The sequence below is a fragment of the Lactuca virosa genome, chromosome 6 (assembly GCF_052849685.1).
Source record: "Lactuca virosa cultivar CGN04683 chromosome 6, Lactuca_virosa_CGN04683_v6, whole genome shotgun sequence".
In the NCBI taxonomy this organism is placed as follows: domain Eukaryota; kingdom Viridiplantae; phylum Streptophyta; class Magnoliopsida; order Asterales; family Asteraceae; genus Lactuca; species Lactuca virosa.
Window position 1 is genome coordinate 202,372,168 of NC_136431.1, and position 27,804 is coordinate 202,399,971.

Consider the following 27,804-nt stretch of genomic DNA (forward strand, 5'->3'; position numbering starts at 1 on the left):
AAGGGTATAATTGTCTTTTTTTTATTTTATTTTCTTTTCCTTTCAACTCGGGAGCACCTAAAATGAATACTTTCTTTTCCTTTCTTTCGAACTCGGGAGCACGGAATACTTTATCCTTTCCATTCCCTTTCTTTTCTCTCCTTGTTCTTCCTTTCTTTTCTTTTCTTTTCTTTCCTTTAATGAACTCGGAAGCAGGGTGTTAAAGTCAAAACTATTACTAGGAAGCCTTCAAATGATTGTATCAACAATAAAACCGAACCAATAACTGTTCATTTCATAGAAGAGAGTTGATAAACAAGCATGGGAATCTTAAATACAAATAGCATCCTTTTTAGTACACCATAATTTACACACACACACACGCAACTCAACAAACCCTATAAATTTAAGATTAAGATCTGCTCTTGAAAGGAATGGCCCTGATGACTATCTGATGATACACAGCAGCAAGTGCAGCTCCAATAAAGGGTCCAACCCAGAAGATCCACTGCAAATTTCCAAAAAGACACAATTACCCTTTTAGAACATATTCATCTTAAGTCCATTTTTTTATTCAAAATCCAATCTTGATGTGTGTTTAATTTATTATGTAAATAAATGGCTTACGTGGTCATCCCATGCATGGTCCTTGTTGTAGATGATTGCAGCTCCAAGACTTCTTGCAGGGTTGATACCAGTTCCGGTGATGGGGATGGTGGCTAAGTGAACCAAGAACACTGCAAACCCGATTGGGAGAGGAGCAAGAATCTGCAAAAGACGCATTTACCCTTTTAGAACCTAATGTTTAAACCTAAACCTAATCCAACCATTGTCTAATTTTGGGGTAGGGGTTAGGTCCCCTAGTGTCTTTTGACACATGGATTCTCATTGCCTTTAGCTTTTCTATATTTATAGTGAATTGACAGAAATGACCTTGCATTTTAAGCTATCTAGAACAAATGATGACAGAGAAAAAGCACAAATGCACTAACAAACATAAAGAGAAATGAAGTGCACATGAAACCATCATCATCACTAACATGCCAAAACAAAAGAAGATAGAGACGTAAAGTTACTTGCCTAACTTTACAAGATTCTCCCAACAAGAAAAAAATAACATTAAGGGCAGTTTAGTAATTATCCATAAAGTAATTAAACATACTTTTGCATAAACAATGAGCCTTATCTTTAAAACCACTAGTTGGGTAGTGTCAAAAATAGCATTACTTTTTCCGAATCAAATTGAACGCTAAGATAATCAACATTTCTTTAAGAGCATATACGACTCACCAATAAATGCAGCAATTTCAAATCTGGGACGTTGTTTTAAGTTAAAATTACTTATTTGCCCAAGGTAGTAGTTCATATCGGCATAAAAAGCTGTTCAATTCTTTCAAGATCGAATCCATAACCAAGAAATCAACATTTTGTAAAGAACATGACCGAATTAGGATGCCATAAGAACCAAAATTGCAGTAATTCCTATCCTTGGTGTCGTTTTTTTAAGTTGAAATTACCAATCTGCCCATGACGGTGGTTCATATGGGCACAAAAAAGCTCAATTCTTTCAAGATCCAATTCATAACCAAAAAAATCAAGACTTCGAGACCCATAAAACATTCAAGTCGCAGCATTTTATCAGTTTAGTAAGTTGAAATTACTTATTTGCCTGTGCTATTGGTTTGAATATGCACAAGATTTCTCTTTTTTGAAGGGTATTTAAGACAAACGACCAACTACAAAAGCAATGATAAAAAGTTATGAAAAGAGTATACATACAGGAACATGCGAGTCTCTGGCACTTCTCTTAGCATCAGTAGCAGAAAACACGGTGTAAACAAGAACAAAAGTGCCAATAATTTCAGCACCAAGACCATCGCCTTTGGTGTAGCCATGGGCTACAACATTGGCTCCACCACCCAAACTGGTGAACTGGTTTTTGCCCTGAAAACCTTTGACCACACCTGCACCACATATGGCTCCAAGACATTGCATAATCATGTAGAACAATGCTCTTGTTAGAGATAGCTTTCTTGCTAGTAGTAAACCGAAGGTCACTGCTGGGTTGATGTGTCCTCCTGTTTCAGATCAATAAAGAATATGTTTGATTAGTAAAGATCGGGTTTTTTTAGGGTAATTACAAGAACCCATGTCGTATAAAGAAAAATCGTGGTTGATTTGAAGTGGGTTTGCATAAAATGTATCGATATTGATTATTGAAACCGAAAGAATAGAAGTTGGACTTATCAGGGATCGAAAAGAACATTTTCTTGAAAATATGTGTTAAATTCAAGAAAATGTTGGACTTAAAGCACGTTGTTTTTTGGAAAATTGAAGTTTAGAGTCTATTGACAATTTGATGGTGTTTGAATTTTTATTTGAATGTGATAATGGAATGTTGAATAATTATAATTAGATAATCGGGCATTAAAAAGATGGATCAGAAGTCGATATTTAGATGTTGATACTTGATAGTGATTGCATTGAAGCTGTTATCAAACCGATTATTAAACCCATAAATAATCAGATAATCACCTTCAGACAAATAGATCAAGACGATTAAATACTAAAAAGATGTTATGAAGTTTAAAAATCATGAAAAAAATTCAAATTTTCTGAAGCAGGTCATCAAGAAGATATAAACCAATCACTCAAGAAAAAAAAACCCCCCAAAAAATTATACTTTTGTTGGTTATACAAAATAGAAAATAAAAAAGATTTTAATACAAGTATTTTGTGAAAACAAAATCATGAAAAATATATGAAACTCCAAAGCATCCCATCAAGAAGATATAAAATTGTGCTAAATTAAAACTTTTAACATAAATAAAACACACATGTTTTTGGTGGTTCTACAATATAATACAGATTTTGAAACAAGGGTTTTGAAAAAAAAAATCATGAAAAATAGAAAATATGAAGCATACAATCAAGAACATCAAAAAAAGTCCTTAAACAATCAACATAAAGCTAAAACTATGCTAAATTAACACCTAAACCATAAAGAAAACACCAAAAACACATGCTTTTGATGGTTTACTGTTAAAAACAGACATGGGTTTTGTGAAAAGAATCATGAAAAACATTCAAAACTGTGAAGATCTAAAACGTTCACTCAATCACTAAATCAACACTTCAAACATAAACAAAACCACAAAGAACACATGATACTTTTCAAAAGCAGAATTTGAAACAAGCTAGGGTTTTGTAGATGATATATATACCTGAGATACCAGCAGTGCAGTAGACAAGGGCAAAGATCATACCCCCAAAAGCCCAAGCAATACCTTGAATACCCACAGTCCCACATTTGGTAGGAGATTTAGCGACACCCATAACAGTCAACACAGTGATGTACAAGAACAAGAAAGTCGCGATGAATTCAGCGATTCCAGCTCTGTAAAACGACCATGACGACAACTCTCCGGGCTCAAACAGCGGCGCCGGTGGTGGTTCCTTGTAATCTTTGTCAGTCTGAGCTGATGTTCCGATGGGTTGTCTCTCGGAAAACTTGTTCGCTCCGAGCTTAACATCTTCTTCCTTCCCCTCCATTGTTGCTCAAACCTCTCTCTCTATTCTCTCTCTCTCACACAGACACACACCTGGTAGTGAGGTTGTGAAGAGAAAGGGTGGTGTTTAAGGGATTTTATAGGTGAGAAGTCATCATTTTAGCTTTAGAAAGAACCAGACGGGGTCGGTAAAGGGTAATTGTTGTCATTTATCGTTTTATGAAATTCAAACGTTTTTGTTTGAGTTTTGTGAAGTGCCATTTGTATTATTCTTTTATGGGATAATGTCGTATAACAAAAACTTTTATTAAAATAATATATTAAATCATTTTTTATAGTTCTTTTTACGATTTTATATATGAAAATGGAAGAGTAGTGTTTTAAATCATTTTTATAGTTCTTTTTACGATTTTATATATGAAAATGGAAGAGTAGTGTCTGATTTTAAAAAGTTCTAATCATTGATCTAGAAATTTGACGGTAATAGCATTATGCTTGAAATATTCTATGTTTTTTTTATTATAGCATGCTCTTATCCACCCTACACTCTCATTATTAATCTGAATTTTAAACATTTTAATTGATTGTGTTCATTATTATCAATGTAACATGACGGTTAATTTAGTAATTTAGGAGACATGAACTTTATGTTTTCAACAAATAAACAAATTACAGATCGGTACTTGTGATTAAACATATGATCCAACTTATCAATTTTTATGTCCTTCATATTAGGTGATAATTAACATATATTTAAAATACAAATTATGATTATGTTGGAATATTAAGTCGATGAGGACTTGAAGACCAAGCAATCTAATTTATGGCTATTTTAGTTTATGGCAATTTGGTCATAAGATTCCTAGTCTAATAAAAGTTGGTTTGTTAGCTATATATACATGTCTATAATCGAGTTTATGATTATGAGAACAGATTGTAAACATTGGTTTTGAGTTATTTTTCAATTAATCAAAGAGTTATTTTGTTTTGCATTCTTGTTTTCTAAACTTTAATTGGTATCAAAGCGAGGTGAAGATGGTGTCGGTTTCAAGAAAAGTGTAGTCTTTTGTTGCGGGGCAGACGCAACATTAATCGGGTTCCGTTGAAGGGGGTGTGATTTCGTTTTGATCGCAAGCAACCACGATTTCTTGATCAGGTTTGTTCTAAGGTAGAGAGAGACTAACCGGAGGCACGGAATAAACGGACGGGAAGACGTCAAAACGGGTGGGTTTGAATCGGTTCGTTTTACGGGTGAAGGAAGACGGTAAAGGTGGTCGTGACCTTGTCTTGTTGTTCGGTGGAAAAGTGCTCTCGGAACAAGCTTGATTAAAGAGGTCCATGTGGTGAAAATAGATAATATGATGTTGATCGGGGTAGAAGGACTTAGAGATTCGGGGGTGATTGTTGGAATCCTAAGTCGATGAGGACTTGAAGACCAAACAATCTAATTTATGGCAAGTTTAGTTTATGGCAAGTTGGTCATAAGATTTCTAGTCTAATACAAGTTGGTTTGTTAGGCTATATATACATGTCCATAATCGAGTTTATGATTATGAGAACATATTGTAAACATTGGTTTTGAGTGATTTTCCGATTAATCAAAGAGTTATTTTGGTTATTTTGTTTTGCATTCTTGTTTTCTAAACTTTAGATTATTCATTGTTTCTATATATCATCAATCTATCTATGATTATATAAGGCAACTTGATCCAAAAATTTTGACAAAACATTTGATTTAAACAAAAAAAATCCATTCGACAGTATGAGCTTTTAGTTTTTAGTTTAAACAAAAAGTTCTAAAACTAAAAGATACTTCATATAGCGTTTATGAGAAATTTATTGAACTTTTAGAATTAGTTTTAATAATTGTCCTTAAAATATATTTATATATTTATCTTTTTTAAACACTTGTTCTTTTATGTAATTTTATATATTCAAAAAGTTTGTAGCTAATTTTATTAAACACTCATATAACAAATAAAAGTTACAACTTCTAGCCTCCAGCTATCAATTACCCCCTAACAACTACCAATTAGTTTTATCAAACACACCCTAAATCTCGAGCTGTAATTTATATTTGGATAATCAAATTCACAATTATTAATTCAACAATTAAAACCATTTAGGTTATGCTGAAAAAAATAGATTTATCTATTTTCGAAAAATAGGGTTTTACCATTTTTGAACACAAATTCAAAACCTGATTCATTATGGAAATGGATAAACAGTTATACATTTGTGTTCTCCTCCGTAATACCTTCTTTTTTTTAATACATTATATGTCAAATCAGAATTAAAATTTATGAAAAAATTAATATTTAAAGTGAGGTAGTTTGATAAATTAGATAAACAATATTAACTGGTTCATCCAATATAGATGGGGGGGGGGGGGTTGAGGAAAAATGTGAATATATAAATAGAAAGGTTTCTTGGCCTTATAAAACCTATACCACCAAGGCTCGTGTTATTTTTGTTTCTATGTTTTTCTATTACTATTGTTAACGTATCCCACCAAGAATACGTCAAAAATAACGGAACCATCAGACGGTTTGGGCAAAGACCGGCGTATTCCTAATGTCGGGCCCTCGCTCTCGCGATCCCACATTCATTCCTTGGCGCCCAAGCGTCAAAGTCAGTGTCGAGACAAAATAGTACCAGCCGCCCCTCATAGCGACAGGTATACCACTCAGAACGTCGCTCCTCGCAGCCCTGCACGAATGGTAGGCAACTACGTTCGGAGCACGATCTACCAATCAAAGGCCGTCTTCTCCTGTCACTCCTGAAAATGTAAAAGATTCTGTCGGGGATTTGTTCCCCCGATCACAAGTATAAAAAGGTCCATTCTCCTCCACAAGAGGGGACCGTGAAAAAAAGCTCTAAACCCTTACCTTATATTTTCACCTTCTCTCTAAAAGGAAAACCGACTTGGTCGTCGGAGCTTCGTTCCGGGACTGCCTCCCGGGCGAAGACTGACGAGCTTGTTTATTTTGTTGTAATTCTCAGGCCCTCCAGTCCATTCTTCGAAGAGACGGAGTCAAGCCGGAGACTGATCAAAACAACTATCAAGGTAAAATATGGACTTCGCTAAGTTTTTTTAGTTGTTGTATCTTGGAAAACAAACTACATTACCATAATACATTTCCTATGTGTTATTTGGAAAATATGATTTGGGTTTGGGTTATTCATGTTTGGTTATTAAACAATCATGTATGATATAATTCATAAAAAAATAAACAAAGATATATTACTCGAGTTTTTGGGGAGGACACACTTTAAGATACAAAAACTTGAAACCTAACAATTAAGGCTATGTTTTTGGTAAAACTAAATAACTAGTTGCTAGCCAATAAAATAATATTCGTTAAACTAGCTGATAAGAAAGCTTAAATATGTGAAATGACATTAAAAGACATGTAGAAAATTAAGTTTTTCTGTAATTAATAAATGTTATATTTGGAAGAATTTTAAAAAACTCACTAAACCCGTTCAAACGCTAAAATTGAGACCGGTTAAAAAACTAGCTTATAAGCAATTTTTTGTTTGCCAAACATAACGTACTAAAAAATCAAAAAATATTACTGATTTTTTATTTGATTTTACCAATAAATCAAAGGATGTTTGAATAACCAAATCCAAATAACAAGATGGGTTAATTCCATAAAAGCCTTAATGAAGCATACAAGCTAGGAATTGAACTTGGACATCCCCTTATCCACCAATATAGGAAGAGTTTGATGCTTTTAGCTATGATCTACTTTTCTTTTAATAAATAAATCTTAAATTTGCCATAAATAAATCTTAAATTTGCCACATGTCCATTTTCTAACATCCTTATTTGCCACATGACACCATTCTAAGTTCTTCCCGTTCTTATTAATTGTATTCCACTAATTTTGGTTATAATTTCAAATTTACTTTTAAATTTTGAAAAAAAAAATTATATTCTAATTTTGAAGAGAAATTAAATATCATCCTACCTTTTCTTCTTACATATCTTTCTACCTATATGAAATGATAACATGTGTCATATTTTGATAAAATTATTTATGTTTTTGGACACTTGTCATCATTTCAAATGAGTAGAAAGATAATTAGGAAAAAAAAAAGTAGGAGAATATTTAATTTTTTAATTTCGAATTTTGAATTCTTTGTTTAATATAAATAGTATCTTAAATTTCCGAAATCAATTATTGTTTGATATAAATCGTATCCTAAATTAAAGTTCGAATTCAGTGATATCTAATTAAACATTCTAATTTAAATAACCTAAATTATGTTTTATCCCATAAATTAAGGATTAATAAATGGACTTATCTTATTTTTTTCTTCAAAATCATATTAAAATTTCTTCGTATATATATACCTTCGCCCATAGAATCGATCAACAAGAACTTCTCTTGCTTCTACGCATTTCGTTTGCTACACAAACATATAAACTTGAAGCTTACAAAATGTTTAGCTTTAAATAACCAACTGTATATCATCTTCATTTTAAAATAACTACTTTTTTTTTTTGCAGATTCAAAGAAGAACATGGAGTATGCCATTAGAAAATTTAGAATATTATATAGGGATAATAGAAAATCCAAAAATATTTATAGTACAGTCAATTGTTCAAAATCCAAACATTACACATATTTTTAACATGAAGGAGAATAGTCATAGTTTGAGTTTCTTTTTTATATTGTTCTATCATGTATAACTTTTTTTTTATATTAAGTATATTAAATTTAAAAGTTTCATATTACATCGTTATGTTTTTCTCATTAATAATGATTTATATAATATTATTTAATTTTTGTAACAATTTTAAACAATTATTAAGAAGACGATCTTACACTTACCAATATAGATCAATTATTATATACATATAATTGTTCGTAATGATATGATTTTTTTATAATATAAGTTTTTTTATTGCCAAGCGTGTAACACATGGGTTATAACCTAGTTTAATGGATATAACATAAATCGGATGCATCATTGTATTATTATTATTATTATTATTATTATATTATAACTTAAGGATTTTTATGGCATTAACTATTATTATTATTATATTACTACATTTTATAAATGTATAAATACATTTTTAGAACGTATTAATACATTAAAAACATAATTTTTAATTTTAAAAACGTATTTATATCTTTAAAATTGTATTTATACCTTTAATATCGTATAAATGCGCTTCATAATATACAAATAAGTTCGTAAAGATATACAAACATACGTATACAATTTATTCATTTAAAAAAACATATGTATACATATTTTTTTTATGTATTTATACACTTAAAACATATTTATGCATAATAAAAACGTATTTATATGAATTTTTATAATTTAGAATTATTTATATATTTATATGTTTTTAAAACGTATATATATGCATTTATATGTGTTTATACATTTTAAAAACATATTTATATGTTTTTAAAGTATATATTTTGATAACCGTCAATTTTGGTCAAACAAAGTCAACAAAAGTCAACCAGGTCAACTCAACTCGTATTAGAATTTTAGGAGAAATGTGATATTCCTAATGTTACTAATGTACTTGTTAGGCGTGTCCAACCCAACAAATAAAGGGGTACGATATACTCCAAAATAATCCCACTATATTGCACTAGAAAGGTAGTACAAGGCAAGTAGGGTCGATCCACAGAGACACAGAACAATCAGTCTATATCTGTTTTGCGTAAGGTATTTGTTCACAAAAGATTAAGAGAAGGGTTTTGAATGCGATGATTAAACAGACAACTTTAAAACACGAGTAAACAACTAAACGAATGAATTAAGTTCAGATTTTTGTAAGGACTCCAACTTCATGTATGACAATCCAGCAATGTGAATCAAAGATGACAAGCCATTTGTTTCATTCTATCTAAGTTGGTACTTGAAAGTGTTAACAAGCTCTAACACTTTCCATTCACCACATTAATCAATCAAAACAAGCTCTTTGATTAATCATAACCTTACTAACCTAATCTAAACAAGCTCTTAGAATTAGATTAAAAGATTGCATTAAGCTATTTGTGAATGTTCCCAACAACACCCAATACTCCTCACAAGCTCGAGAGCGTAAGAATGTGTGAAAAGGTTTACACTAAATTCATTCATAAGAAATCAATTTAATGCTTGTTGCTTAGTTCAATTCACAAGACAATTACGGATTTTGCAAAATGAATAACTTGAATGACCTAACCCTAATTCAAATGGCCAATAAGAATCATTATTAGAATCAAACATTCGATTGAAATAAAATCAGTTTCACTAGATAGGAATTAAACACAAACATCAGGTCATATGATTTGATTCACAACCAAAAAGTCAAAACATGAAATTGGAGAAGTTAGGGTTCTAGCCATACATGGCTAGAACAAGATTAACAAGTTTAAAAGATGAAATTAAGTGCTAAAGTGCTTACAAAGAAGAAATTAAAATGTTTCCCAATGATTAACGGACAAACCCTTGCTAAAACCCTTGAATTCTCCTCTCCAAAAGTGCTCTGGTCTGTTCTAATCTCTCCCCAAAATGAACCAATTTCCGACATATGAAAAATGGAAAAAACTGCCAAAAGGCAGTTTTTAAGTCGAACACGGCCCGTGTTAAAATAGAGTAAATCAACACGGGTCGTGTTGACTGAAAATATAGCCATCAATCCTTGATTCCAGCTCCAAAGTACGATGCTCAAAAGTGTTCATCTCGGCCAACACGCCCCGTGTCCAAATAGGCTAACTGAACACGGGTCGTGTTCAGTGAAGTCAAAGTGCCTGGAATGGTCAAACACGCCCCGTGTCGATTTCTAGGCCAAACTCAACACGCCCCGTGTTGCCCTCTGACTCCGAATCCAAACTTGATTTTCTCAATTCTTCCGTTCTACGCCCGATCATCCCGCAGTCTTCACTAATGCTTTCCGGCACCTCCAAAAGCACGCTCCAACCTCCGGTTTACCTGAAAGAGACATGAAAGTGTGAAAATAAGGTCGTTCTAGAGACTAACATGAATATGATAATAATGCAAGAATAATGAAATATAACTAAGCTAAATACATGCATAAAAGGGACTAAAAATTGTGCAAAAAAGTGCACAAAATGCACCTAAGAAATCTCCCCAAGCTTAGACCTTTCTTGTCCTCAAGAAAGAACAAGAAACAGACAAAACATGACGATTTCTAGATGACAAAAAGAAACTTAGAACAAAAAGGGACGGTGTGACAAACGTAATACATAGTGATGAGAAACAAACATAATACATAGTGATGAGAAACAAACATAATACATAGTGATGAGAAACAAACGTAATACACAGTGATGAGAAACAAAACATACAAGCTAGACAGAGAAAGAACACACAATACAGCTAGCACATACATATACATTACATACAGTTATGTGAGCCACTTAACGGGGGCATGGCACTACCTGTCATGACCCGTTTTGTATCCAGAATCTCCTTAAATGGGGAGCGTATGAGTTTGTGTATAGATCTATACTGGATTGACTATCCTACACCTTGCTGCTCGCTACAGTGGGACTTGCAAGTCTACGGGTGCCAAACGTCATTTCTTACGACGTCTTACATCGTCGTTTTACTATAGAGTCGGTAGCAGGATACAGGCCGATCACATGGTACTTTAAAATAACAATTAGTTTAAAGTAATTAGTACAGCAGTAGTTACTTAATACAACACTACAGTACTATTTCATTTTCCCTTTACATTTACTTTGTGATATTCACACAATAAACAATAATGTAAAAACTATATTTTTGATTAATAATAGTCAGATTTGGGAAAATACATACTCTTACAAGAGACACACACACAGACACTAGATGCCTTGGTAGAATGCTACTTTTAGTAGGAAACATAGGGTTTTCTAGGAGAGTTCAAACAATTACAAACTTTTACAAAACTTATACATTACAGACTTACAAACACTTTCATATAAATACAGACACTAATATACTTATGATCTCGCCAGCTTTAAAGTTGATAAACTCTTTCAAAATAACTTGTATTCTCAGGTCACCAGTAGACAGGTACCGGTGCCAGGTTCTGAGAAGATGGAGCTCGTTCAAGACTCATCTTTTATTTTTGATGTATATTTTTGGTGTCTATATAACTTGACAGAACACACTTGTATGAAATTATATTATTAATGCAATGGATGATGTTGTTGCTTGTTTACTACTTTGCATTGTTGTGATACTGAACATGACGTCCTCCACCCCCGAACGTTTCCGCCGTTCCGGTTTTGGGGTGTGACAGATTGGTATCAGAGCATTGTTTATAGTGAATCAAGTGTATCAACCCATAAAAGATATACGAACTATAAACACAACGGGATTAAAATACTCTGATAAAGAGTTTATACTTTTAAATAATAAAATATTTAACTAAGTATACATACCTGCATTCATACTAAAATCAGTGTCACTAGGACAGAACAAAAGTATTACGATTGTTGGACAGCACAAGTAGACTTAGAGACATATGGTCAACCCTGGGAAGATGTAGCCTGATCAACTACATTATCCGAGGAGTGATTAGCATGTGCCTAAGTGTGGTTGTGAGGTTGCAACAAGTCTACAAACTTACCAACACTACTACAACGAGAACAGTAGAACAGAACATAAACTTAAAATACTATAGGAGTATTTTGTGTGTCTATTAATTACTTATCTGAGAACTAAAAAGGTCTTTATTGGTATGTCAATAGTTGCGGGGTGGATACATTAAGGTTATAGGTAACTAGGATGGCATAGACTTAGAATCTGTGATATTTGCTCTACTTCCTGTTCCTTGTTTGGTTGTGGGCTTAGAGTTAGGGTCACTTATTCGAAGGTCTATCCTGTCTGGGTTACCTATGACTGGTATGCACTACGCAAATGTTGGAGTAACTGATAAAGATCATCTTATAATTATCTAGTTAGTTCGTCTATTGATTATTTCCTTATCCCTTTTCTCGCGTAGATATAATGGTTGGATTCCATTTTCCCGGAGACCCGTACTATCCCAACAACGGCAATGCAGGATGGCTGGGAGAAGAGCCAGAAGATGATCACCCAATCCCTTTGGATGATCACGAAGCTGAAGGCTTTTCTGATGGTTCTGACTCAGAGCCTGAAGTCAACAACCTACCCCCAGCTGCTCAAGACCCAAACCTGAACCCTCGTCCATCATTTCAAGGACCCACTCCTCTGTGGGCCACAAACTTGAACAGATGGAGTCAGGAACAGGGTCAACCCATACCCTACAATGGAGACAGAAGCTTCTACAACCTCACTGAGGGAGGTTCAGCTGACAGGGTCCTACTCATAATGGTCCGTAGGATTGCTCGGAACACCGAGCAAGGTCGAGCAGCTATCGACCGAGTCGTGGAGATTGACGCCAACTCTGGCGTTAACACAGTCCGCATTCGCCAACTAGAGTCTGCTCATGAAAGGACTCAGGTCCGCAATGCAGTTCTACAGAGGGAACTTGTTGAAACCCAAGCTGAAGTCAGGGAACTTCGAGCTCAGCAAGCAAGATCTGATAGGCGCGTGAGAGACATAGAACGCCTTCTGTCGGATTCAAGAACTCACTCTAGTAGTTCTCGTCGCCGATAGAGTCTTATCGACTTCTCTTTTGGATATAACCTAGTTTGTGTAAAAACTCTAGTCTAATTTCCTATCTTTGTAAATCTTAGACCCGTTAGGTCTTGATTAGGTAGTAGTCTGTCAAAATTTTCCATCTTGGTTGATGTAAGACCTACTTCTAGGTCATTTTTCCCGAACTCATTACATCTGAAATTCCAGTATTATTGATAGATATCTAACCTTATGGAAATCAATATCCAATTGCTATCATCTGTTAGTACTAGATCTTCATTCAATCATACTATTCAATCGTGCTGTTCATTTGTGCTGTTGGACTATGGAGAGTTAGTCCATGAGTCATTCTTATCTACTTCCTATTAAATTCTTATCAATATCTTCATCTTTCTAAACTTATAGTTAAAAGATGCCTCCACGTAAATCAACAAGACGCGATCCTCCCGCACCGACACCACCTGCTCCTCAATTCGACACGGCAGCTCTGAATGCTGCTGTAGCTGCGGCTGTGGCTACAGCCATGGCACAATATCATTCTTCTGGTTCCACTGGAGGAGGAACTCATGTCCTATCTACTCATGGTGAAATCCCTGTGCGCTCCAGAGAGTGCTCCTACAAGGACTTCACAAACTGCAAACCATTGTCCTTCAAAGGGACTGGCGGAGTCATTGCCCTCTCGCAATGGTTCGAGAAGACCGAATCGGTTTTCGAGATCTGCTCCTGTCCAGAAGGAAGCAAGGTCAAGTTTGCTGCTTGCACCTTTGAGTCAAAAGCCCTAACATGGTGGAATAGCCATGTCAAGTCACTATCCCTTATAGTGGCAAATGCTATGGGCTGGGAAGCTCTGAGAGAGCTAATGGTTGAGGAGTACTGCCCGAGGGGCGAAATCCAAAAGCTAGAGGAAGAACTGTGGAGCCTAACCATGAAGGGCTCCAACATAGTCTCCTACACCGCCAGGTTCTGTGAACTGGTGGCCCTCTGTCCCAACATGGTTCATACAGAGGGGAAGAAGATTGAAAGATACATATGGGGGTTGGTGCCTCCATTCCAGGGAAATGTTTTGGCTTCAAACCCCACTACATTCGATAGTGCCAAGCGATTGGCACAGCGGCTCATAGACCATGGGGTTCGTACCCCGGCCGCAACAACAACCCTGGCCATCTCAGAACCCGTCAGAACCGCTGATTCCAAGCGGAAGTTTTGGAATGACAAGAGAAAGACAAAGGCTGCCAAAAAGCAGCAGGTCGTGGCAGTTCATGCTGCGATAGCACCTGCCGCTACTGCTCCGGTAAAGCAGTACGCTGGAAGTTTGCCCAAGTGCAACAAGTGCAACTTCCACCACGTAGGAGCCTTCCGGGAAATGCAGTGTTTGAACTGCAACAGGAAGGGGCACACTGCCCGTTTCTGCAAAGCTTCGGCAAGGCCAATCACCCAAGTCCCCGACGCTGGTGTGAGCCAAACTTGCTACGGTTGTGGCGAGGTGGGCCACTACAAAAGGAACTGCCCGAAGGCAGGGAATGCCGGTGGAGTGGCAAGAGTTCTGGCCATAGGCCACGAGGAAGCGGTTACCGACCCCACAGTGGTCACTGGTACGTTTCTCCTCGATAACTCTTATGCATGCATATTATTTGATAGTGGAGCAGAGAAGAGTTCGTGAACTAAAAATTTGCTCATTTACTTAAGCAAAAATCACGAGCACTTAAAGAACCGTTCACTGTAGAAATGGCTAATGTAAAGACAGAGAGCACTAGCAATATATTCATAGGGTGTACCCTAACACTTGATAACCATTCATTTTCGATCGACCTCATGCCGGTTTCTATTAAAAGTTTCGACGTCATTATCGGCATGGATTGGTTGAGTCTTCATCGTGCCGACATCATGTGTTACGAAAAGGCTGTACGCCTTAATCTGTCATCTGGAGAAACCCTAGTAGTATATGGCGACAAACCCGACATGAACCTTTGTATCATCTCGAGCATTCAAGCTCAGAAATTCTTGCGAAAGGAATGTCACGCATTCCTTGCTCATGTGGTCGATGTGAGCCAAGAAGCGAAAGACATTCAGAACATTCCAGTAGTACGCGACTTTCCCGACATCTTTCCGGAAGAACTCCCAGGATTACCTCCGCAACGTCAAGTCGAGTTTCGAATCGACTTAGTTCCAGGGGCTACCCCCGTAGCCAAATCGCCCTATCGTCTAGCACCTGCAGAGATGCAAGAGATGTCCTGTCAACTTAACGAACTGCTCAGCAAGGGCTTTATAAGACCAAGCTTCTCACCCTGGGGTGCTCCAGTCTTGTTCGTCAAGAAGAAAGATGGATCGTTTCGTATGTGCATCGACTACAGGGAGCTCAACAAGCTGACCGTCAAGAATCGTTATCCTTTGCCTCGTATTGACGATTTATTTGACCAACTTCAAGGGGCGAACTTCTTTTCAAAAATCGACTTAAGGTCCGGATATCACCAACTACGAGTGCTAGGGGAGGATGTTCCGAAGACAGCCTTCCGAACTCGTTATGGGCACTACGAATTCGTAGTGATGTCGTTCGGATTAACAAACGCACCTGCTGTATTCATGGACTTAATGAATAGGGTGTGTCGTCCTTACTTGGATCAGTTCGTCATCGTCTTCATCGATGACATACTTATCTACTCTCGTAGTAAGGAGGAGCATAGTCAACATCTGCGACTAGTCTTAGAAACCCTTCATTCGGAGAAGCTCTATGCAAAGTTCTCGAAATGCGAATTTTGGATCCGACGAGTCGAATTCTTAGGGCACGTGGTTAGCGAAGAGGGAATACACGTGGACCCTTCCAAAATTAAAGCCATTGAGAACTGGTCAGCACCGAAGACGCCTACAGAAATTCGTCAATTTCTAGGTCTCGCTGGCTACTATCGCAGGTTCATTTAGAACTTCTCCCGCATTGCGAAACCTCTTACGACACTGACCCAGAAGGGCGTGGCCTTTGACTGGGAAGAGAAGCAGGAGAGAGCGTTTCAAACGCTCAAAAGAGCCTTGTGCACCGCACCAATACTATCCCTCCCCGAAGGGATAGAAGACTTCGTTGTCTATTGCGATGTGTCGAATCAAGGACTTGAATGTGTTCTGATGCAGCGAGGTAAGGTCATCGCCTATGCCTCGAGACAGCTAAAGACACATGAGGTCAACTACACTACCCACGATCTTGAACTAGGAGCAGTTGTGTTTGCTATGAAGATCTGGAGACACTACCTGTACGGTACAAAGAGCACAATCTTTACAGACCACAAGAGCCTACAACACATATTCGACCAGAAAGAGCTCAGCATGAGACAACGACGGTGGGTCGAGCTACTCAGTGATTACGAATGCGAAATTCGTTATCATCCGGGTAAAGCCAACGTAGTAGCTGACGCCCTAAGTCGGAAAGAGTATTCTAGTCGTAGAGTCAAATAATTGACTATGACTATCTATTCGCACTTGTCCACACATATTAAGGAGGCTCAGCTCGACGCTTTGAAACCTGAAAATGTGGCAGGTGAATCCCTGAGAGGGATGGATAAGAACTTGGAGGTTAAGGGTGGCGGAGCTTATTTTCTCATGGATCGGATCTGGACCCCGAAACTTGGTGGTTTCAGAGACTTGGTCATGAACGAGGCGCACAACACTCATTATTCTGTCCACCCAGGTTCAGATAAGATGTATCTGGATCTTAAAAAGCTATACTGGTGGCCTAACATGAAAGCAGAGATTCCTACCTTCGTGAGTAAATGCCTTACTTGCGCCAAGGTCAAGGTCGAATACCAGAAACCCTCCGGTCTACTACAACAGCCAGAGATACCGGAATGGAAGTGGGAGCGGATCACTATGGATTTCATAACCAAGTTGCCCAAGACAACGGGTGGACTTGATACCATATGGGTCATCGTCGACAGATTGACCAAGTCCGCACACTTCCTGCCTATCAAGGAAACAGACAAGATGGAGAAACTTACAAGAACTTACATTAGGGAGATTGTACGACTGCACGGTATTCCCATATCCATTATCTCAGACAGAGATAGTAGATTCACTTCGAGGTTCTGGCAGTCGCTACAAAGTTCCCTAGGAACCAGGCTGGACATGAGTACAACCTACCATCCACAGACAGACGGGCAAAGTGAGAGGACTATCCAAACCTTGGAAGATATGTTGCGAGCCTGTGTGATCGACTTTGGGAAAGCATGGGATACTCATTTACCCCTTGTAGAGTTTTCCTACAACAACAGTTATCACATGAGCATAAAGGCTGCTCCATTCGAGGCACTCTATGGCCGGAAGTGCAGATCCCCTCTGTGCTGGGCTGAGGTGGGTGATACCCAGTTAGCTAAAGGACGAGTTCCTGAAAGCACTCTCACAGGTCCAGAGATCATTCGGGAAACGACAGAGAAGATCGTTCAGATTCGTGAACGATTGAAAGCCTCTAGAGACCGACAGAAAAGCTACGCTGATAAACGAAGGAAACCGTTGGAATTCCAGGTGGGCGACCGTGTTCTATTGAAGGTCTCTCCCTGGAAGGGCTTGATACGCTTCGGAAAGCGTGGAAAGCTAAATCCAAGGTACATAGGGCCTTTCGAGATTCTCGCAAGAATCGGCCCTGTAGCTTACAAACTTAACTTACCGCGCGAACTCAGTAACGTACATTCTACTTTCCACGTCTCGAACTTGAAAAAGTGTCTGTCCGACGAGACTCTTGTAATCGCACTCGACGAGATCGAGATCAACGAGAGCCTCAACTTCGTGGAAGAACTAGTAGAGATCATGGACCGGGAGGTCAAGCAAACGAAACAAAGCCGTATCCCGATAGTGAAGGTTCGTTGGAACGCCAAGCGAGGACCTGAATTCACTTGGGAGCGAGAGGATCAGATGAAACTGAAATATCCTCTTCTTTTTACTTAGTTATTTGTAACTACATATTTGCTTAAATTCTAATTTCGGGATGAAATTCCTTCTAACGGGGGGATGATGTGACAACCCGAAATTTCTATTATGTACAACCATTGACTTCAATAGGAGTCAAAACTGTTTCTGCTAATTTTCAAGTTTTTTGGAATAAGTTTGAGTATTTTAAGATTAGTACTTCAGGAGATAACATGAGAGAGGATGCCCTAGGGTTTATTATGCAACAATATTATTCCAAAACTCCAAGAGTTTGGAGTTTACGGCCTAAACAAAGGTGTTTACGGCCGTAAACCCTAAAAGAGGGTATAAATATGACACTTAGTCATTATTTATCACTTTTCACATTTTCAAGATCCAAAATCTCAATTCTCTCTCAAGTATCATCGACTTTTCTTCTTGATCTTCAACATTGTAAGTCTTTCTAGCCCTAAAAAGTTGATATCTTACTTAATCTAGTGATCTAACATGATTCCATCCGTGAAATCATTCCAAAAGTGTAGATCGTCAAGTTTCACCAAGAACACCAAGAACACACACTAGTGTTGTTGGACTTTTAGCACCTTTTCAAGCTTCTACCTAGTAAGTACTTCTATCCTAGAGTGTTATAAGGCTTGTTACACTTCTAAACATCAAGAAAACACCCAAGAAACCAAGGATCAAGGGTGTTTACGGTCCAAGGTGTTCTTGGACCGTAAACCCCAAAAAGGGTGCCAAAGTGTGCCCTAGTCCCTGTTGGATTAATGTCTAAGTCCATAACTATATTTGGTATGTACTTGACCTGACCCGACATGGTCCATTTGGGTTGCACTTCACCGGCACAATTTATATGGATAGTCTTTTGAGAATAGTATATTTATGATTTATATTAATATATTAGAAGTTCTAATATATTAATATGGAATCATATTATTTAATTAGTATTGATCAAGAATTAATTTAGAATTAATTAAGTGATCAAAAAGAACTAATTAAATATGGACTCTTATATATATGGAATGGGCCAAGTTCATTTAGGTTGGGCTAAGCTTTCATGGATGGTCCATGGAGCTTTTAACCCATGGATCCTATGTAAATGAAAGGTCATGGGTATTAGGGTTTACATGGATGTAACCCTAATCCTCCATAATATATAAAGGGGTCCTTGGCTCACAAAATTGGCACAAGTGTGTGAAAATAAGAGTGGGCCGATTTTAGTGTGCATACATATTCTCTCAAGTTCTTCCAAGGTGTTTTGGTGATTTGTGATTCCATTTGAGGCTTCCACACTATTGGGGCTAAGCTCTTAAAGCTTGAAGACATCAAGCTACATCAAAAGGTATGTCATCTAACTAGAACTTTGTAGTATAGGTGCTTCATAATATGCTAGTTAGGATGAAACCTTGGAATAGTTAATATTTGCATGTATAATAGAGAAAACATAGATCCAAGGTTTATAGGGTTGCATGTACACCATAGGAGTGTTAGAATGCTCAAAACCCAACAGTCCCTTCTAAGCCTTGGAAACTAGCCTAGATCCATTCCTCTATGTGTTTAGTACTTGAAAACATCAAAAGACCACAAACCATTTGGGTTTACGGCCGTAAACCCAAAGGGAAATGGTCCAAGGACCGTAAACTCCTAAAAAGGAGTGAAATGGCGCCCTAATCTCTTCCCGAGGCTTAAACATGAAGTAGGAATGCTTCTTGTGATCTTTAAGGCTTCAAAACGCAAGATGGTCAACAAACATGAGTTTACGGCCGTAAACTCATGGGTTTACGACCGTAAACTCAATGAGTTATGGTCACAAAACCGTAAACTCAAATAAAGGGTTCCCTTGAACCCTAAACTCAATAGCAATGTCCTACAACACTTAGATGCAATCCTTAGGACTTATAGCACTTATATAAGGTGTTTTACATGTCCTATGATGTCTTAACTTTGTTAATTAGTTGTTTAAAGACTAATTGGATACATATATGTGATATTATATGTTAACTAGGATCATCGTGTGTGTACAAGTCTTCACTTGACACCTAGCATCCTATACATTCCGTTCATCCAAACCACTCACTACAGGTGAGTTCATACCCCTTAATTAACCTTTTAAATGTGTTTAAATGCTTTTATGGGGGGGGGGGAATACAAGTTGAACAATTATAGTTATTATATCAATCACATGTGATTAATAACTACCAAACAAATGGATTTCTTACTTTTCAAACTGTTTTACTTCAAACTGTTTTACTTCACACTGTTTTACTTCAAACTGTTTTACAAACTCTTTTACATGTCAAATACTTTTACTTCAACTCTTTTAACTTATATTCTGTGTATCTATATGGATATAATTATATAAGTAGGATTGAAAGGACTTAGGACTGATAGCTCACCTTACTTCCTGTTCCTTGTTTGGTTGTGGACTTAGGGTATTCGGGTTATTTGTCCGAAGGTCGTTTGAATCCTAGTTATATATCATGTATATGTGTATAGATATAAAAGGTTACTTCTTTCATTCAGTTCAATGCCTTTGGGTAGCAAAGGTATACAAACATGTTCATATACACAAACAACATTACTAGTAAACTATAATAGGTATAGTTTAGGAAGATACTATTACTAGAACAATGAAACATACAATGCGTCAGTTCATTCGTGAGTAATACATAGTGATGAGAAACAAACGTAATACATAGTGATGAGAAACAAACATAATACATAGTGATGAGAAACAAACGTAATACACAGTGATGAGAAACAAAACATACAAGCTAGACAGAGAAAGAACACACAATACAGCTAGCACATATATATACATATACATATACATTACATACAGTTATGTGAGCCACTTAACGGGGGCATGACACTACCTGTCATGACCCGTTTTGTATCCAGAATCTCCTTAAATGGGGAGCGTATGAGTTTGTGTATAGATCTATACTGGATTGACTATCCTACACCCTGCTGCTCGCTACAGTGGGACTTGCAAGTCTACGGGTGTCAAACGTCATTTCTTACGACATCTTACATCGTCGTTTTACTATAGAGTCAGTAGCAGGATACAGGCCGATCACATGGTACTTTAAAATAACAATTAGTTTAAAGTAATTAGTACAGCAGTAGTTACTTAATACAACACTACAATACTATTTCATTTCCCCTTTACATTTACTTTGTGATATTCACACAATAAACAATAATGTAAAAACTATATTTTTGATTAATAATAGTCAGATTTGGGAAAATACATACTCTTACAAGAGACACACACACAGACACTAGATGCCTTGGTAGAATGCTACTTTTAGTAGGAAACATAGGGTTTTCTAGGAGAGTTCAAACAATTACAAACTTTTACAAAACTTATACATTACAGACTTACAAACACTTTCATACAAATACAGACACTAATATACTTATGATCTCACCAGCTTTAAAGCTGATAAACTCTTTCAAAATAACTTGTATTCTCAGGTCACCAGTAGACAGGTACCGGTGCCAGGTTCTGAGAAGATGGAGCTCGTTCAAGACTCATCTTTTATTTTTGATGTATATTTTTGGTGTCTATATAACTTGACAGAACACACTTGTATGAAATTATATTATTAATGCAATGGATGATGTTGTTTCTTGTTTACTACTTTGCATTGTTGTGATACTGAATATGACGTCCTCCACCCCCGAACGTTTCCGCCGTTCCGGTTTTGGGGTGTGACAGACGGGAAGGTCATAAGGACTAGGAATGAATGCATGCAATGCAAACCATGAAAAAGGAAAAGAAAAGTATGTACAGAAGCACTAAAGAAACAAAATGTATCAAAAAGAAATTTAAGGCATAAGTAAATAATCTATATAAGTACGATCAGACTTTACATCAATATGGTTCCAATCATTAATACCTAGGCAACCATCCTGCTTCCTTCCATATATCACAGACTCCCAAAGTGAGGAAGACCCGAAACGGTGTAACCCAATAATCCAACCCTAGTTTTATTAAAACTTTATACCTTACTAAGCTTTATGGGCGAAAATAACATAGTCCGGATCTCATGTCCTTAAGAATAGATGACCAAGAATCATAATCGACGCATCCTTAAGAACCCGTCACGGCGAATTAGCTTTCGCTGAAACAGTGAGCCCACCCGAAGGGGCCCAGCTCCTATGCTTTCACTTTTTCGAGAGCCACAAGTATCATATCACACAGTTCTTCATTCGCCAGATTTGACTTTGAATTGGCTTTTGATTTGATTGAACTTTGATTTATACTTTGTTTTGAACTTGGATTCTTCAATCTTCATTTTTGGAATTTCTTGAGATTTCTTCGTTTTGGCACTTGAAATTCTGATTTGGGTACTAGATATGATAGTTGTACCCTTCCTTCTTTCTTGATTGTGTGGATCTGATACTTAAGCTCTCTGTTACCGCGGGGGTAACGCGTTTCAACAAATAGGTCCGTGTTCTGTGGGTCCAGAGTTGTCGATAAAGATTCTTTTTATACATTCAGAAGCAAATCATCCTAGAGCTATTATTACCGCCCAAAAAACATTTCAATATAAATTCTTTTTATTATCTAAGGCTAGGGTCTCGAATTACGGTGTTTGGGTCTCCTAGTTATGACAGCTGATTCTACACTTCCGGTAACTATCCGGTTGCTTCGGTATTTTTTTTTCATTTTGAGTTTTCGTTTTCCCACTTCATGGAGCACTTGTATGTAAAGAGTGTCATCATCTCGTACACTTTTTTTATGAATATGCATGCAAATGATGAAACGCAAAAACTTAAAATAAAAATAAAAATAAAAATGTTTTTGGGTTTTATAAATGCAGAAAGAAAGAAAAAAAAGAAAAAGTTTTTTTTTTTTGTGATGATGCATGGATGCATGAACCTAATGTGACTCTACCCCTCCCCAAGCTTAAAGATAAGCATCGTCCCCGATGCTTGAAGAGGGCGGAACAACCTAAAATGGAGGAGGATAATAACCGGAATTTCGGGTCCAAGCCCAAAAATCTTCCTCATGTTTGCGTTGACGCTCTTGATCCCGAGCGTACTGGGTAGTGAAGGAAGAGAAACTCTGAGTGAGGCTTGCAATATCTTGCTGGTAGGTGTCGAGGTGGGTATGGATTGACTGGAATTCATCCATATACTGTTGATGATAAGACGGGGGCGCAACATAATGGGATGAGCTGGCACCACCGGTGGGAGGAGCATGGTGGGGCTCCTCCTCCGCTTCATCATCATCAGCACCGCCTTCCTCGTTTTCTTCACTTTGCTCATCTACCTCAGTGGAGTATGAGTGAGGGAAGATGTATGGAATGATTTGCCAATCGGTCATGTGAATGGGGTTTCGGAGATCAAGAATGCCTTTGTTTTCTGGTGTGATGAGGAGCTTTGGATCATGATTCTGACCCACGGTCGAGTGGTGTGTGTCATCCGCTACCGAACGGAATAGTCGCACGGACTCAAGGACAGCAGTGGTTAGATAAGGCTCACCCGGCAGTGGCTGGTGGGGACCGGGGTATGGGGCTCGAACTTGGGTACTCTTGGCGAGCATGCTGACAATACCCCCGCAATAAATCCTTCCCGATCGGGATGTGCTCAGGCGGATGAGTTTGTGGCACAAAAATTGACCATAATGAGGAACGAGGTTGTCCTCGGGATGTGCCATTGGATAAAGGATTTTAAGCTCTAGTGCGCTGATGGTGCTTCGCTCCTCTCTAGGGGTGACGAGCGAAGCAATGATTCTATGGGCCACCTTCATCACGGGATGGATAAGTGATGAGGCTTTAGCAGCGCTAGAGACGTATGGGTGTAAATGGGTGAGTTGGGTCCACCATGTCAAATCAAAGTATCCTTGAATTGGGTCAGTGGGGCCAAATGTGTTTTCAGTTGGGGCCCCAACAATGGCATTAATTTGATCCAAGGAAATCTCATAGTCTTGATTCATGAGACGGAAGTAGAGGATCCCATGTTCCAAATAAACTGAGGATAGAAACTCAGCTGTTAGGACTTTGTAACTCAGTTCGTGGACCCTCAACAACCCGTGCCATCCTATCTTGCGAAACAGGGTTTGGACTTGTTTATAAATGTGCAATTCTTTAAGGGATGGCACATGCGCAAACTTTTGGATGGTATGACCCCGCTGAAGTAATGACTCAAATTTGCCCTCTTGAATTGGGCCAAGACACACGACACCACCATGAGCCGGGTTGGGTGGTGGTGATGGGGACCTAGATGGAGGTGATGGGGATGGGGACCTAGGCCTACTACGAAGGGCGGATGATTTGGTGCATCTAAGCCTTTTAGAAGGTTCACCTTCCATAGTCAATTTGGGACAAATTAAAAATCAATCGGTCAATAAGTCAAAAGAAGTCAACTGTTGACGGGTCCAATCAACACGAATTCAACCACCAAAATTTCGCGGGAAATTTGGTTTTGAATGATTTCCTATTGAGAATCAAGTCCAATTTAACCACAATTTCAAGCAATTTGACTCAAGAACACAAATCTCACAAGTGAAGAGTTGGAAGGAATTTACCGAATCGTACGTGGGATTGTGTTGTTCTTGATGTGAAAGACCTTCTTCAACCTCCCCAAGCTTTCCCTTTTGAAGATTGAGACACAAAAACACCAAAATCATATGAGATTTTTCGGACCTAGGGTTTGTCAAAACCCCCAAATCCACCATTAGAATGCAAGAAAAATGATGTTTAGGATGGAGAAGATGAAGTATAGATGATAAAAATCAAACCTTTTTGGAGATGCAAGCTAAAATCTTGTAGAAATTGAAAGGTTTTGATGAAAATCGGACCTAGGGTTTTTGTTGGGAGAGAGGGGCTGTTATGAAGTGATTGTGGGGGTAAATGAGGCAAAGTCCCGATTTTTTTCATTAAAAACCACCAGGCCTGCTGCTTGAACACGACCCGTGTTCCCACAGGCCAAATTGACACGCCCCGTGTTGGGGGCTTTTTTGCTGACTGAAGCACGAACACGACCCGTGTTGAGCATAAGGCAAAACTCAACACGACCCGTGTTGCTCTCTGTATGGTCAAGGTCAATTTTTTATGAACACGACCCGTGTTCACTTTGGGCCAAAATCCAACACGACCCGTGTTGCTCTCTGTATGGGTCAAGGTCATTTTTTATGAACACGACCCGTGTTCACTTTGGGCCAAAATCCAACACGACCCGTGTTGCTCTCTGTATGGTATTCCCCACTTTTTGAACTTAAAAATTCTCTCTCATTGAAATTAAATGCTTTTGCATCCCAAGGTCCGTTTTTTTGGTTTGAAAACAATGACAAAACATATTTGGAACATTAAAAACCATAAAAATGCAAAGAACGAAATGTTTTAAAGAAAAATGACGAAAATACCCCCGGGTTGCCTCCCGGTTAGCTGCCCTTGTTTTAAGTCGTTGGCTCGACTTTGCCCCTGAATATGCTTCAGTCTTGGTACGTGGGGTTCTCCAACACATCAACCTCCTCATTCTTCACCTCAAATCCTTCATAAAACGGCTTCAATCTATGATCATTAACTTTGAATGTTTTACCGGTTTGCTTGCTCGTGATTTCCACCGCACCATGGTCAAATACCCTTGTGACCACGAAAGGACCAACCCATCTTGATCTTAACTTCCCTGGAATTAACTTGAACCTTGAGTGGTAAAGAAGCACCTTTTGTCCTTGCACAAAAGTCTTCCGGGAGATCATTTTGCCATGGTACGCTTTTGTCTTCTCTTTATAAATCATGTTGCTTTCGTACGCATCATTCTGAATCTCCTCTAACTCTTGAATGTCTAGCTTCCTTTTGTTTCCCACTTCATTTTCATTCATATTGAATTTCTTTATAGCCCAAAAAGCTTTATGTTCAAGCTCAACCGGAAGATGGCATGCTTTTCCAAACACCAGCCTATATGGGGACATACCAATGGGGGTTTTAAAGGCAGTATGGTATGCTCATAAGGCATCATCTAGCCTTATGCTCCAATCTTTGCGGTTTGGGTTGACCGTTTTCTCCAAGATGCTTTTGATTTGCCTGTTTGAGATCTCGGCTTGTCCATTGGTTTGGGGATGATAAGTTGTTGAGACTTTGTGTGTCACCCCATACTTCTTCAAAACAGCTTCGAGCATCCTATTGCAGAAATGGGTCCCGCGGTCACTTATGAGCGCCTTTGGTGTGCCAAACTGTGAGAAAATCTGTACCTTAAGAAAATCTACCACAACTTTGGAATCATTAGTACGGGTGGCCTTAGCCTCCACCCATTTGGACACATAGTCCACCGCCAATAAAATGTATGAACAACCAAAAGAGGGCGGAAATGGTCCCATAAAGTCAATACCCCATACATCAAATATCTCACACACTAAAATGGGAGTAAGGGGCATTTGATTCTTAGAGCTTAAAGACCCGGATTTTTGGCACTTTTCGCAATGTGCGCAAAACATATAAGAATCATGAAATATAGAAGGCCAAAAGAATCCGCTATCTAGAACTTTCCTAGCTGTCCTTTGGGGTCCAAAGTGACCACCACAAGCATAAGAATGGCAAAAATTAAGGATAGATTGTACCTCTTTTTGCTCAACACACCTTCGGATCATTTGATCTGCACAGTACTTCCAAAGGTACGACTCGTCCCATATGTATCGCTTGGCTTCCTTCTTGATTTTATCTTTTTGCCAACGGGATGAATCTGGAGGAAATTGACTTGTGACCAAATAATTGACGATATTTGCATACCATGGTACTTCTTTGGCTACAAATAGATGCTCGTCTGGAAATGTGTCACAGATTGGTATACCATCTTCGGGTGATACAATGCGGCTTAGATGATCCGCAACTAAATTCTCCTTTCCACTCTTGTCTTTGATCTCAATATCGAACTCTTGCAAAAGCAGCATCCACCGTATTAACCTCGGCTTCGAATCTTTCTTTGTAAGTAAGTGTTTTATGGCTGCATGGTCCGAATATATGATCACTTTAGTTCCAAGGAGGTACTGTCGGAACTTCTCTAGAGCAAAGACAATAGCAAGCAACTCTTTCTCCGTTGTGGTGTAGTTTCCTTGTGCACTATCAAGGGTCTTTGATGCATAGTAGATGACATGATGTGCTCGATCCACCTTTTGACCCAATACCGCCCCAACAGCCGTGTTGCTCGCGTCACACATAATCTCAAACGGGAGCTCCCAATTAGGTGGTTGGATGATTGGAGCGGAGGTGAGTAGATCCTTCAAACGATCAAAAGCATCCTTGCATAGCTGAGTAAACGCAAATTCAACATCTTTTTGGAGTAGTTGACACATCGACACTGTAATCTTTGAAAAATCTTTGATGAACCGCCGATAGAAACCTGCATGGCCAAAAAACGAACGAACTTCCCGAACATTTGTCGGATAAGGAAGACTCTTGATAACATCTATCTTGGCTTTGTCAACTTCCAAGCCTTTTTGGGACACAATATGACCTAAAATCAATCCTTTGTCCACCATGAAATGACATTTTTCATAGTTAAGCACAAGGTGTGTGTCAATGCACATTTGCAAAATTTTTGTTAGATTGCTTAAACATTCATCAAAGGAGTTTCCATAGACAGTGAAATCATCCATGAAGACTTCAATGATGTTTTCAACATATTAAGAAAAAATGCTCACCATGCATCTCTGAAATGTCGCGGGTGCATTGCATAGACCAAAAGGCATACGCCTATAAGCAAATGTGCCAAAGGGACAAGTGAAGGTGGTTTTCTCTTGGTCTTCCGGGGCTACCGGAATTTGATGAAAACCCGAGAAACCATCCAAACAACAGTAATGAGATTTACC

General features: G+C 38.1%; 1 protein-coding gene across 1 annotated transcript; it reads right to left on the reverse strand.

Annotated features, from left to right (window-relative positions):
• Positions 1 to 248: 248 nt before the first annotated feature.
• On the reverse strand, positions 249 to 3,709 carry LOC145118737 (aquaporin PIP1-3). The gene is made up of 4 exons (XM_079054418.1): positions 3,204 to 3,709; positions 1,759 to 2,057; positions 607 to 747; positions 249 to 487 (listed from the first exon to the last, which is right to left on the reverse strand). The coding sequence occupies exons 1-4, from the start codon at positions 3,529 to 3,531 to the stop codon at positions 392 to 394; spliced, it is 864 nt and encodes a 287-aa protein (XP_078910544.1). The 5' UTR covers positions 3,532 to 3,709; the 3' UTR covers positions 249 to 391.
• Between the last annotated feature and the right edge of the window lie 24,095 nt (positions 3,710 to 27,804).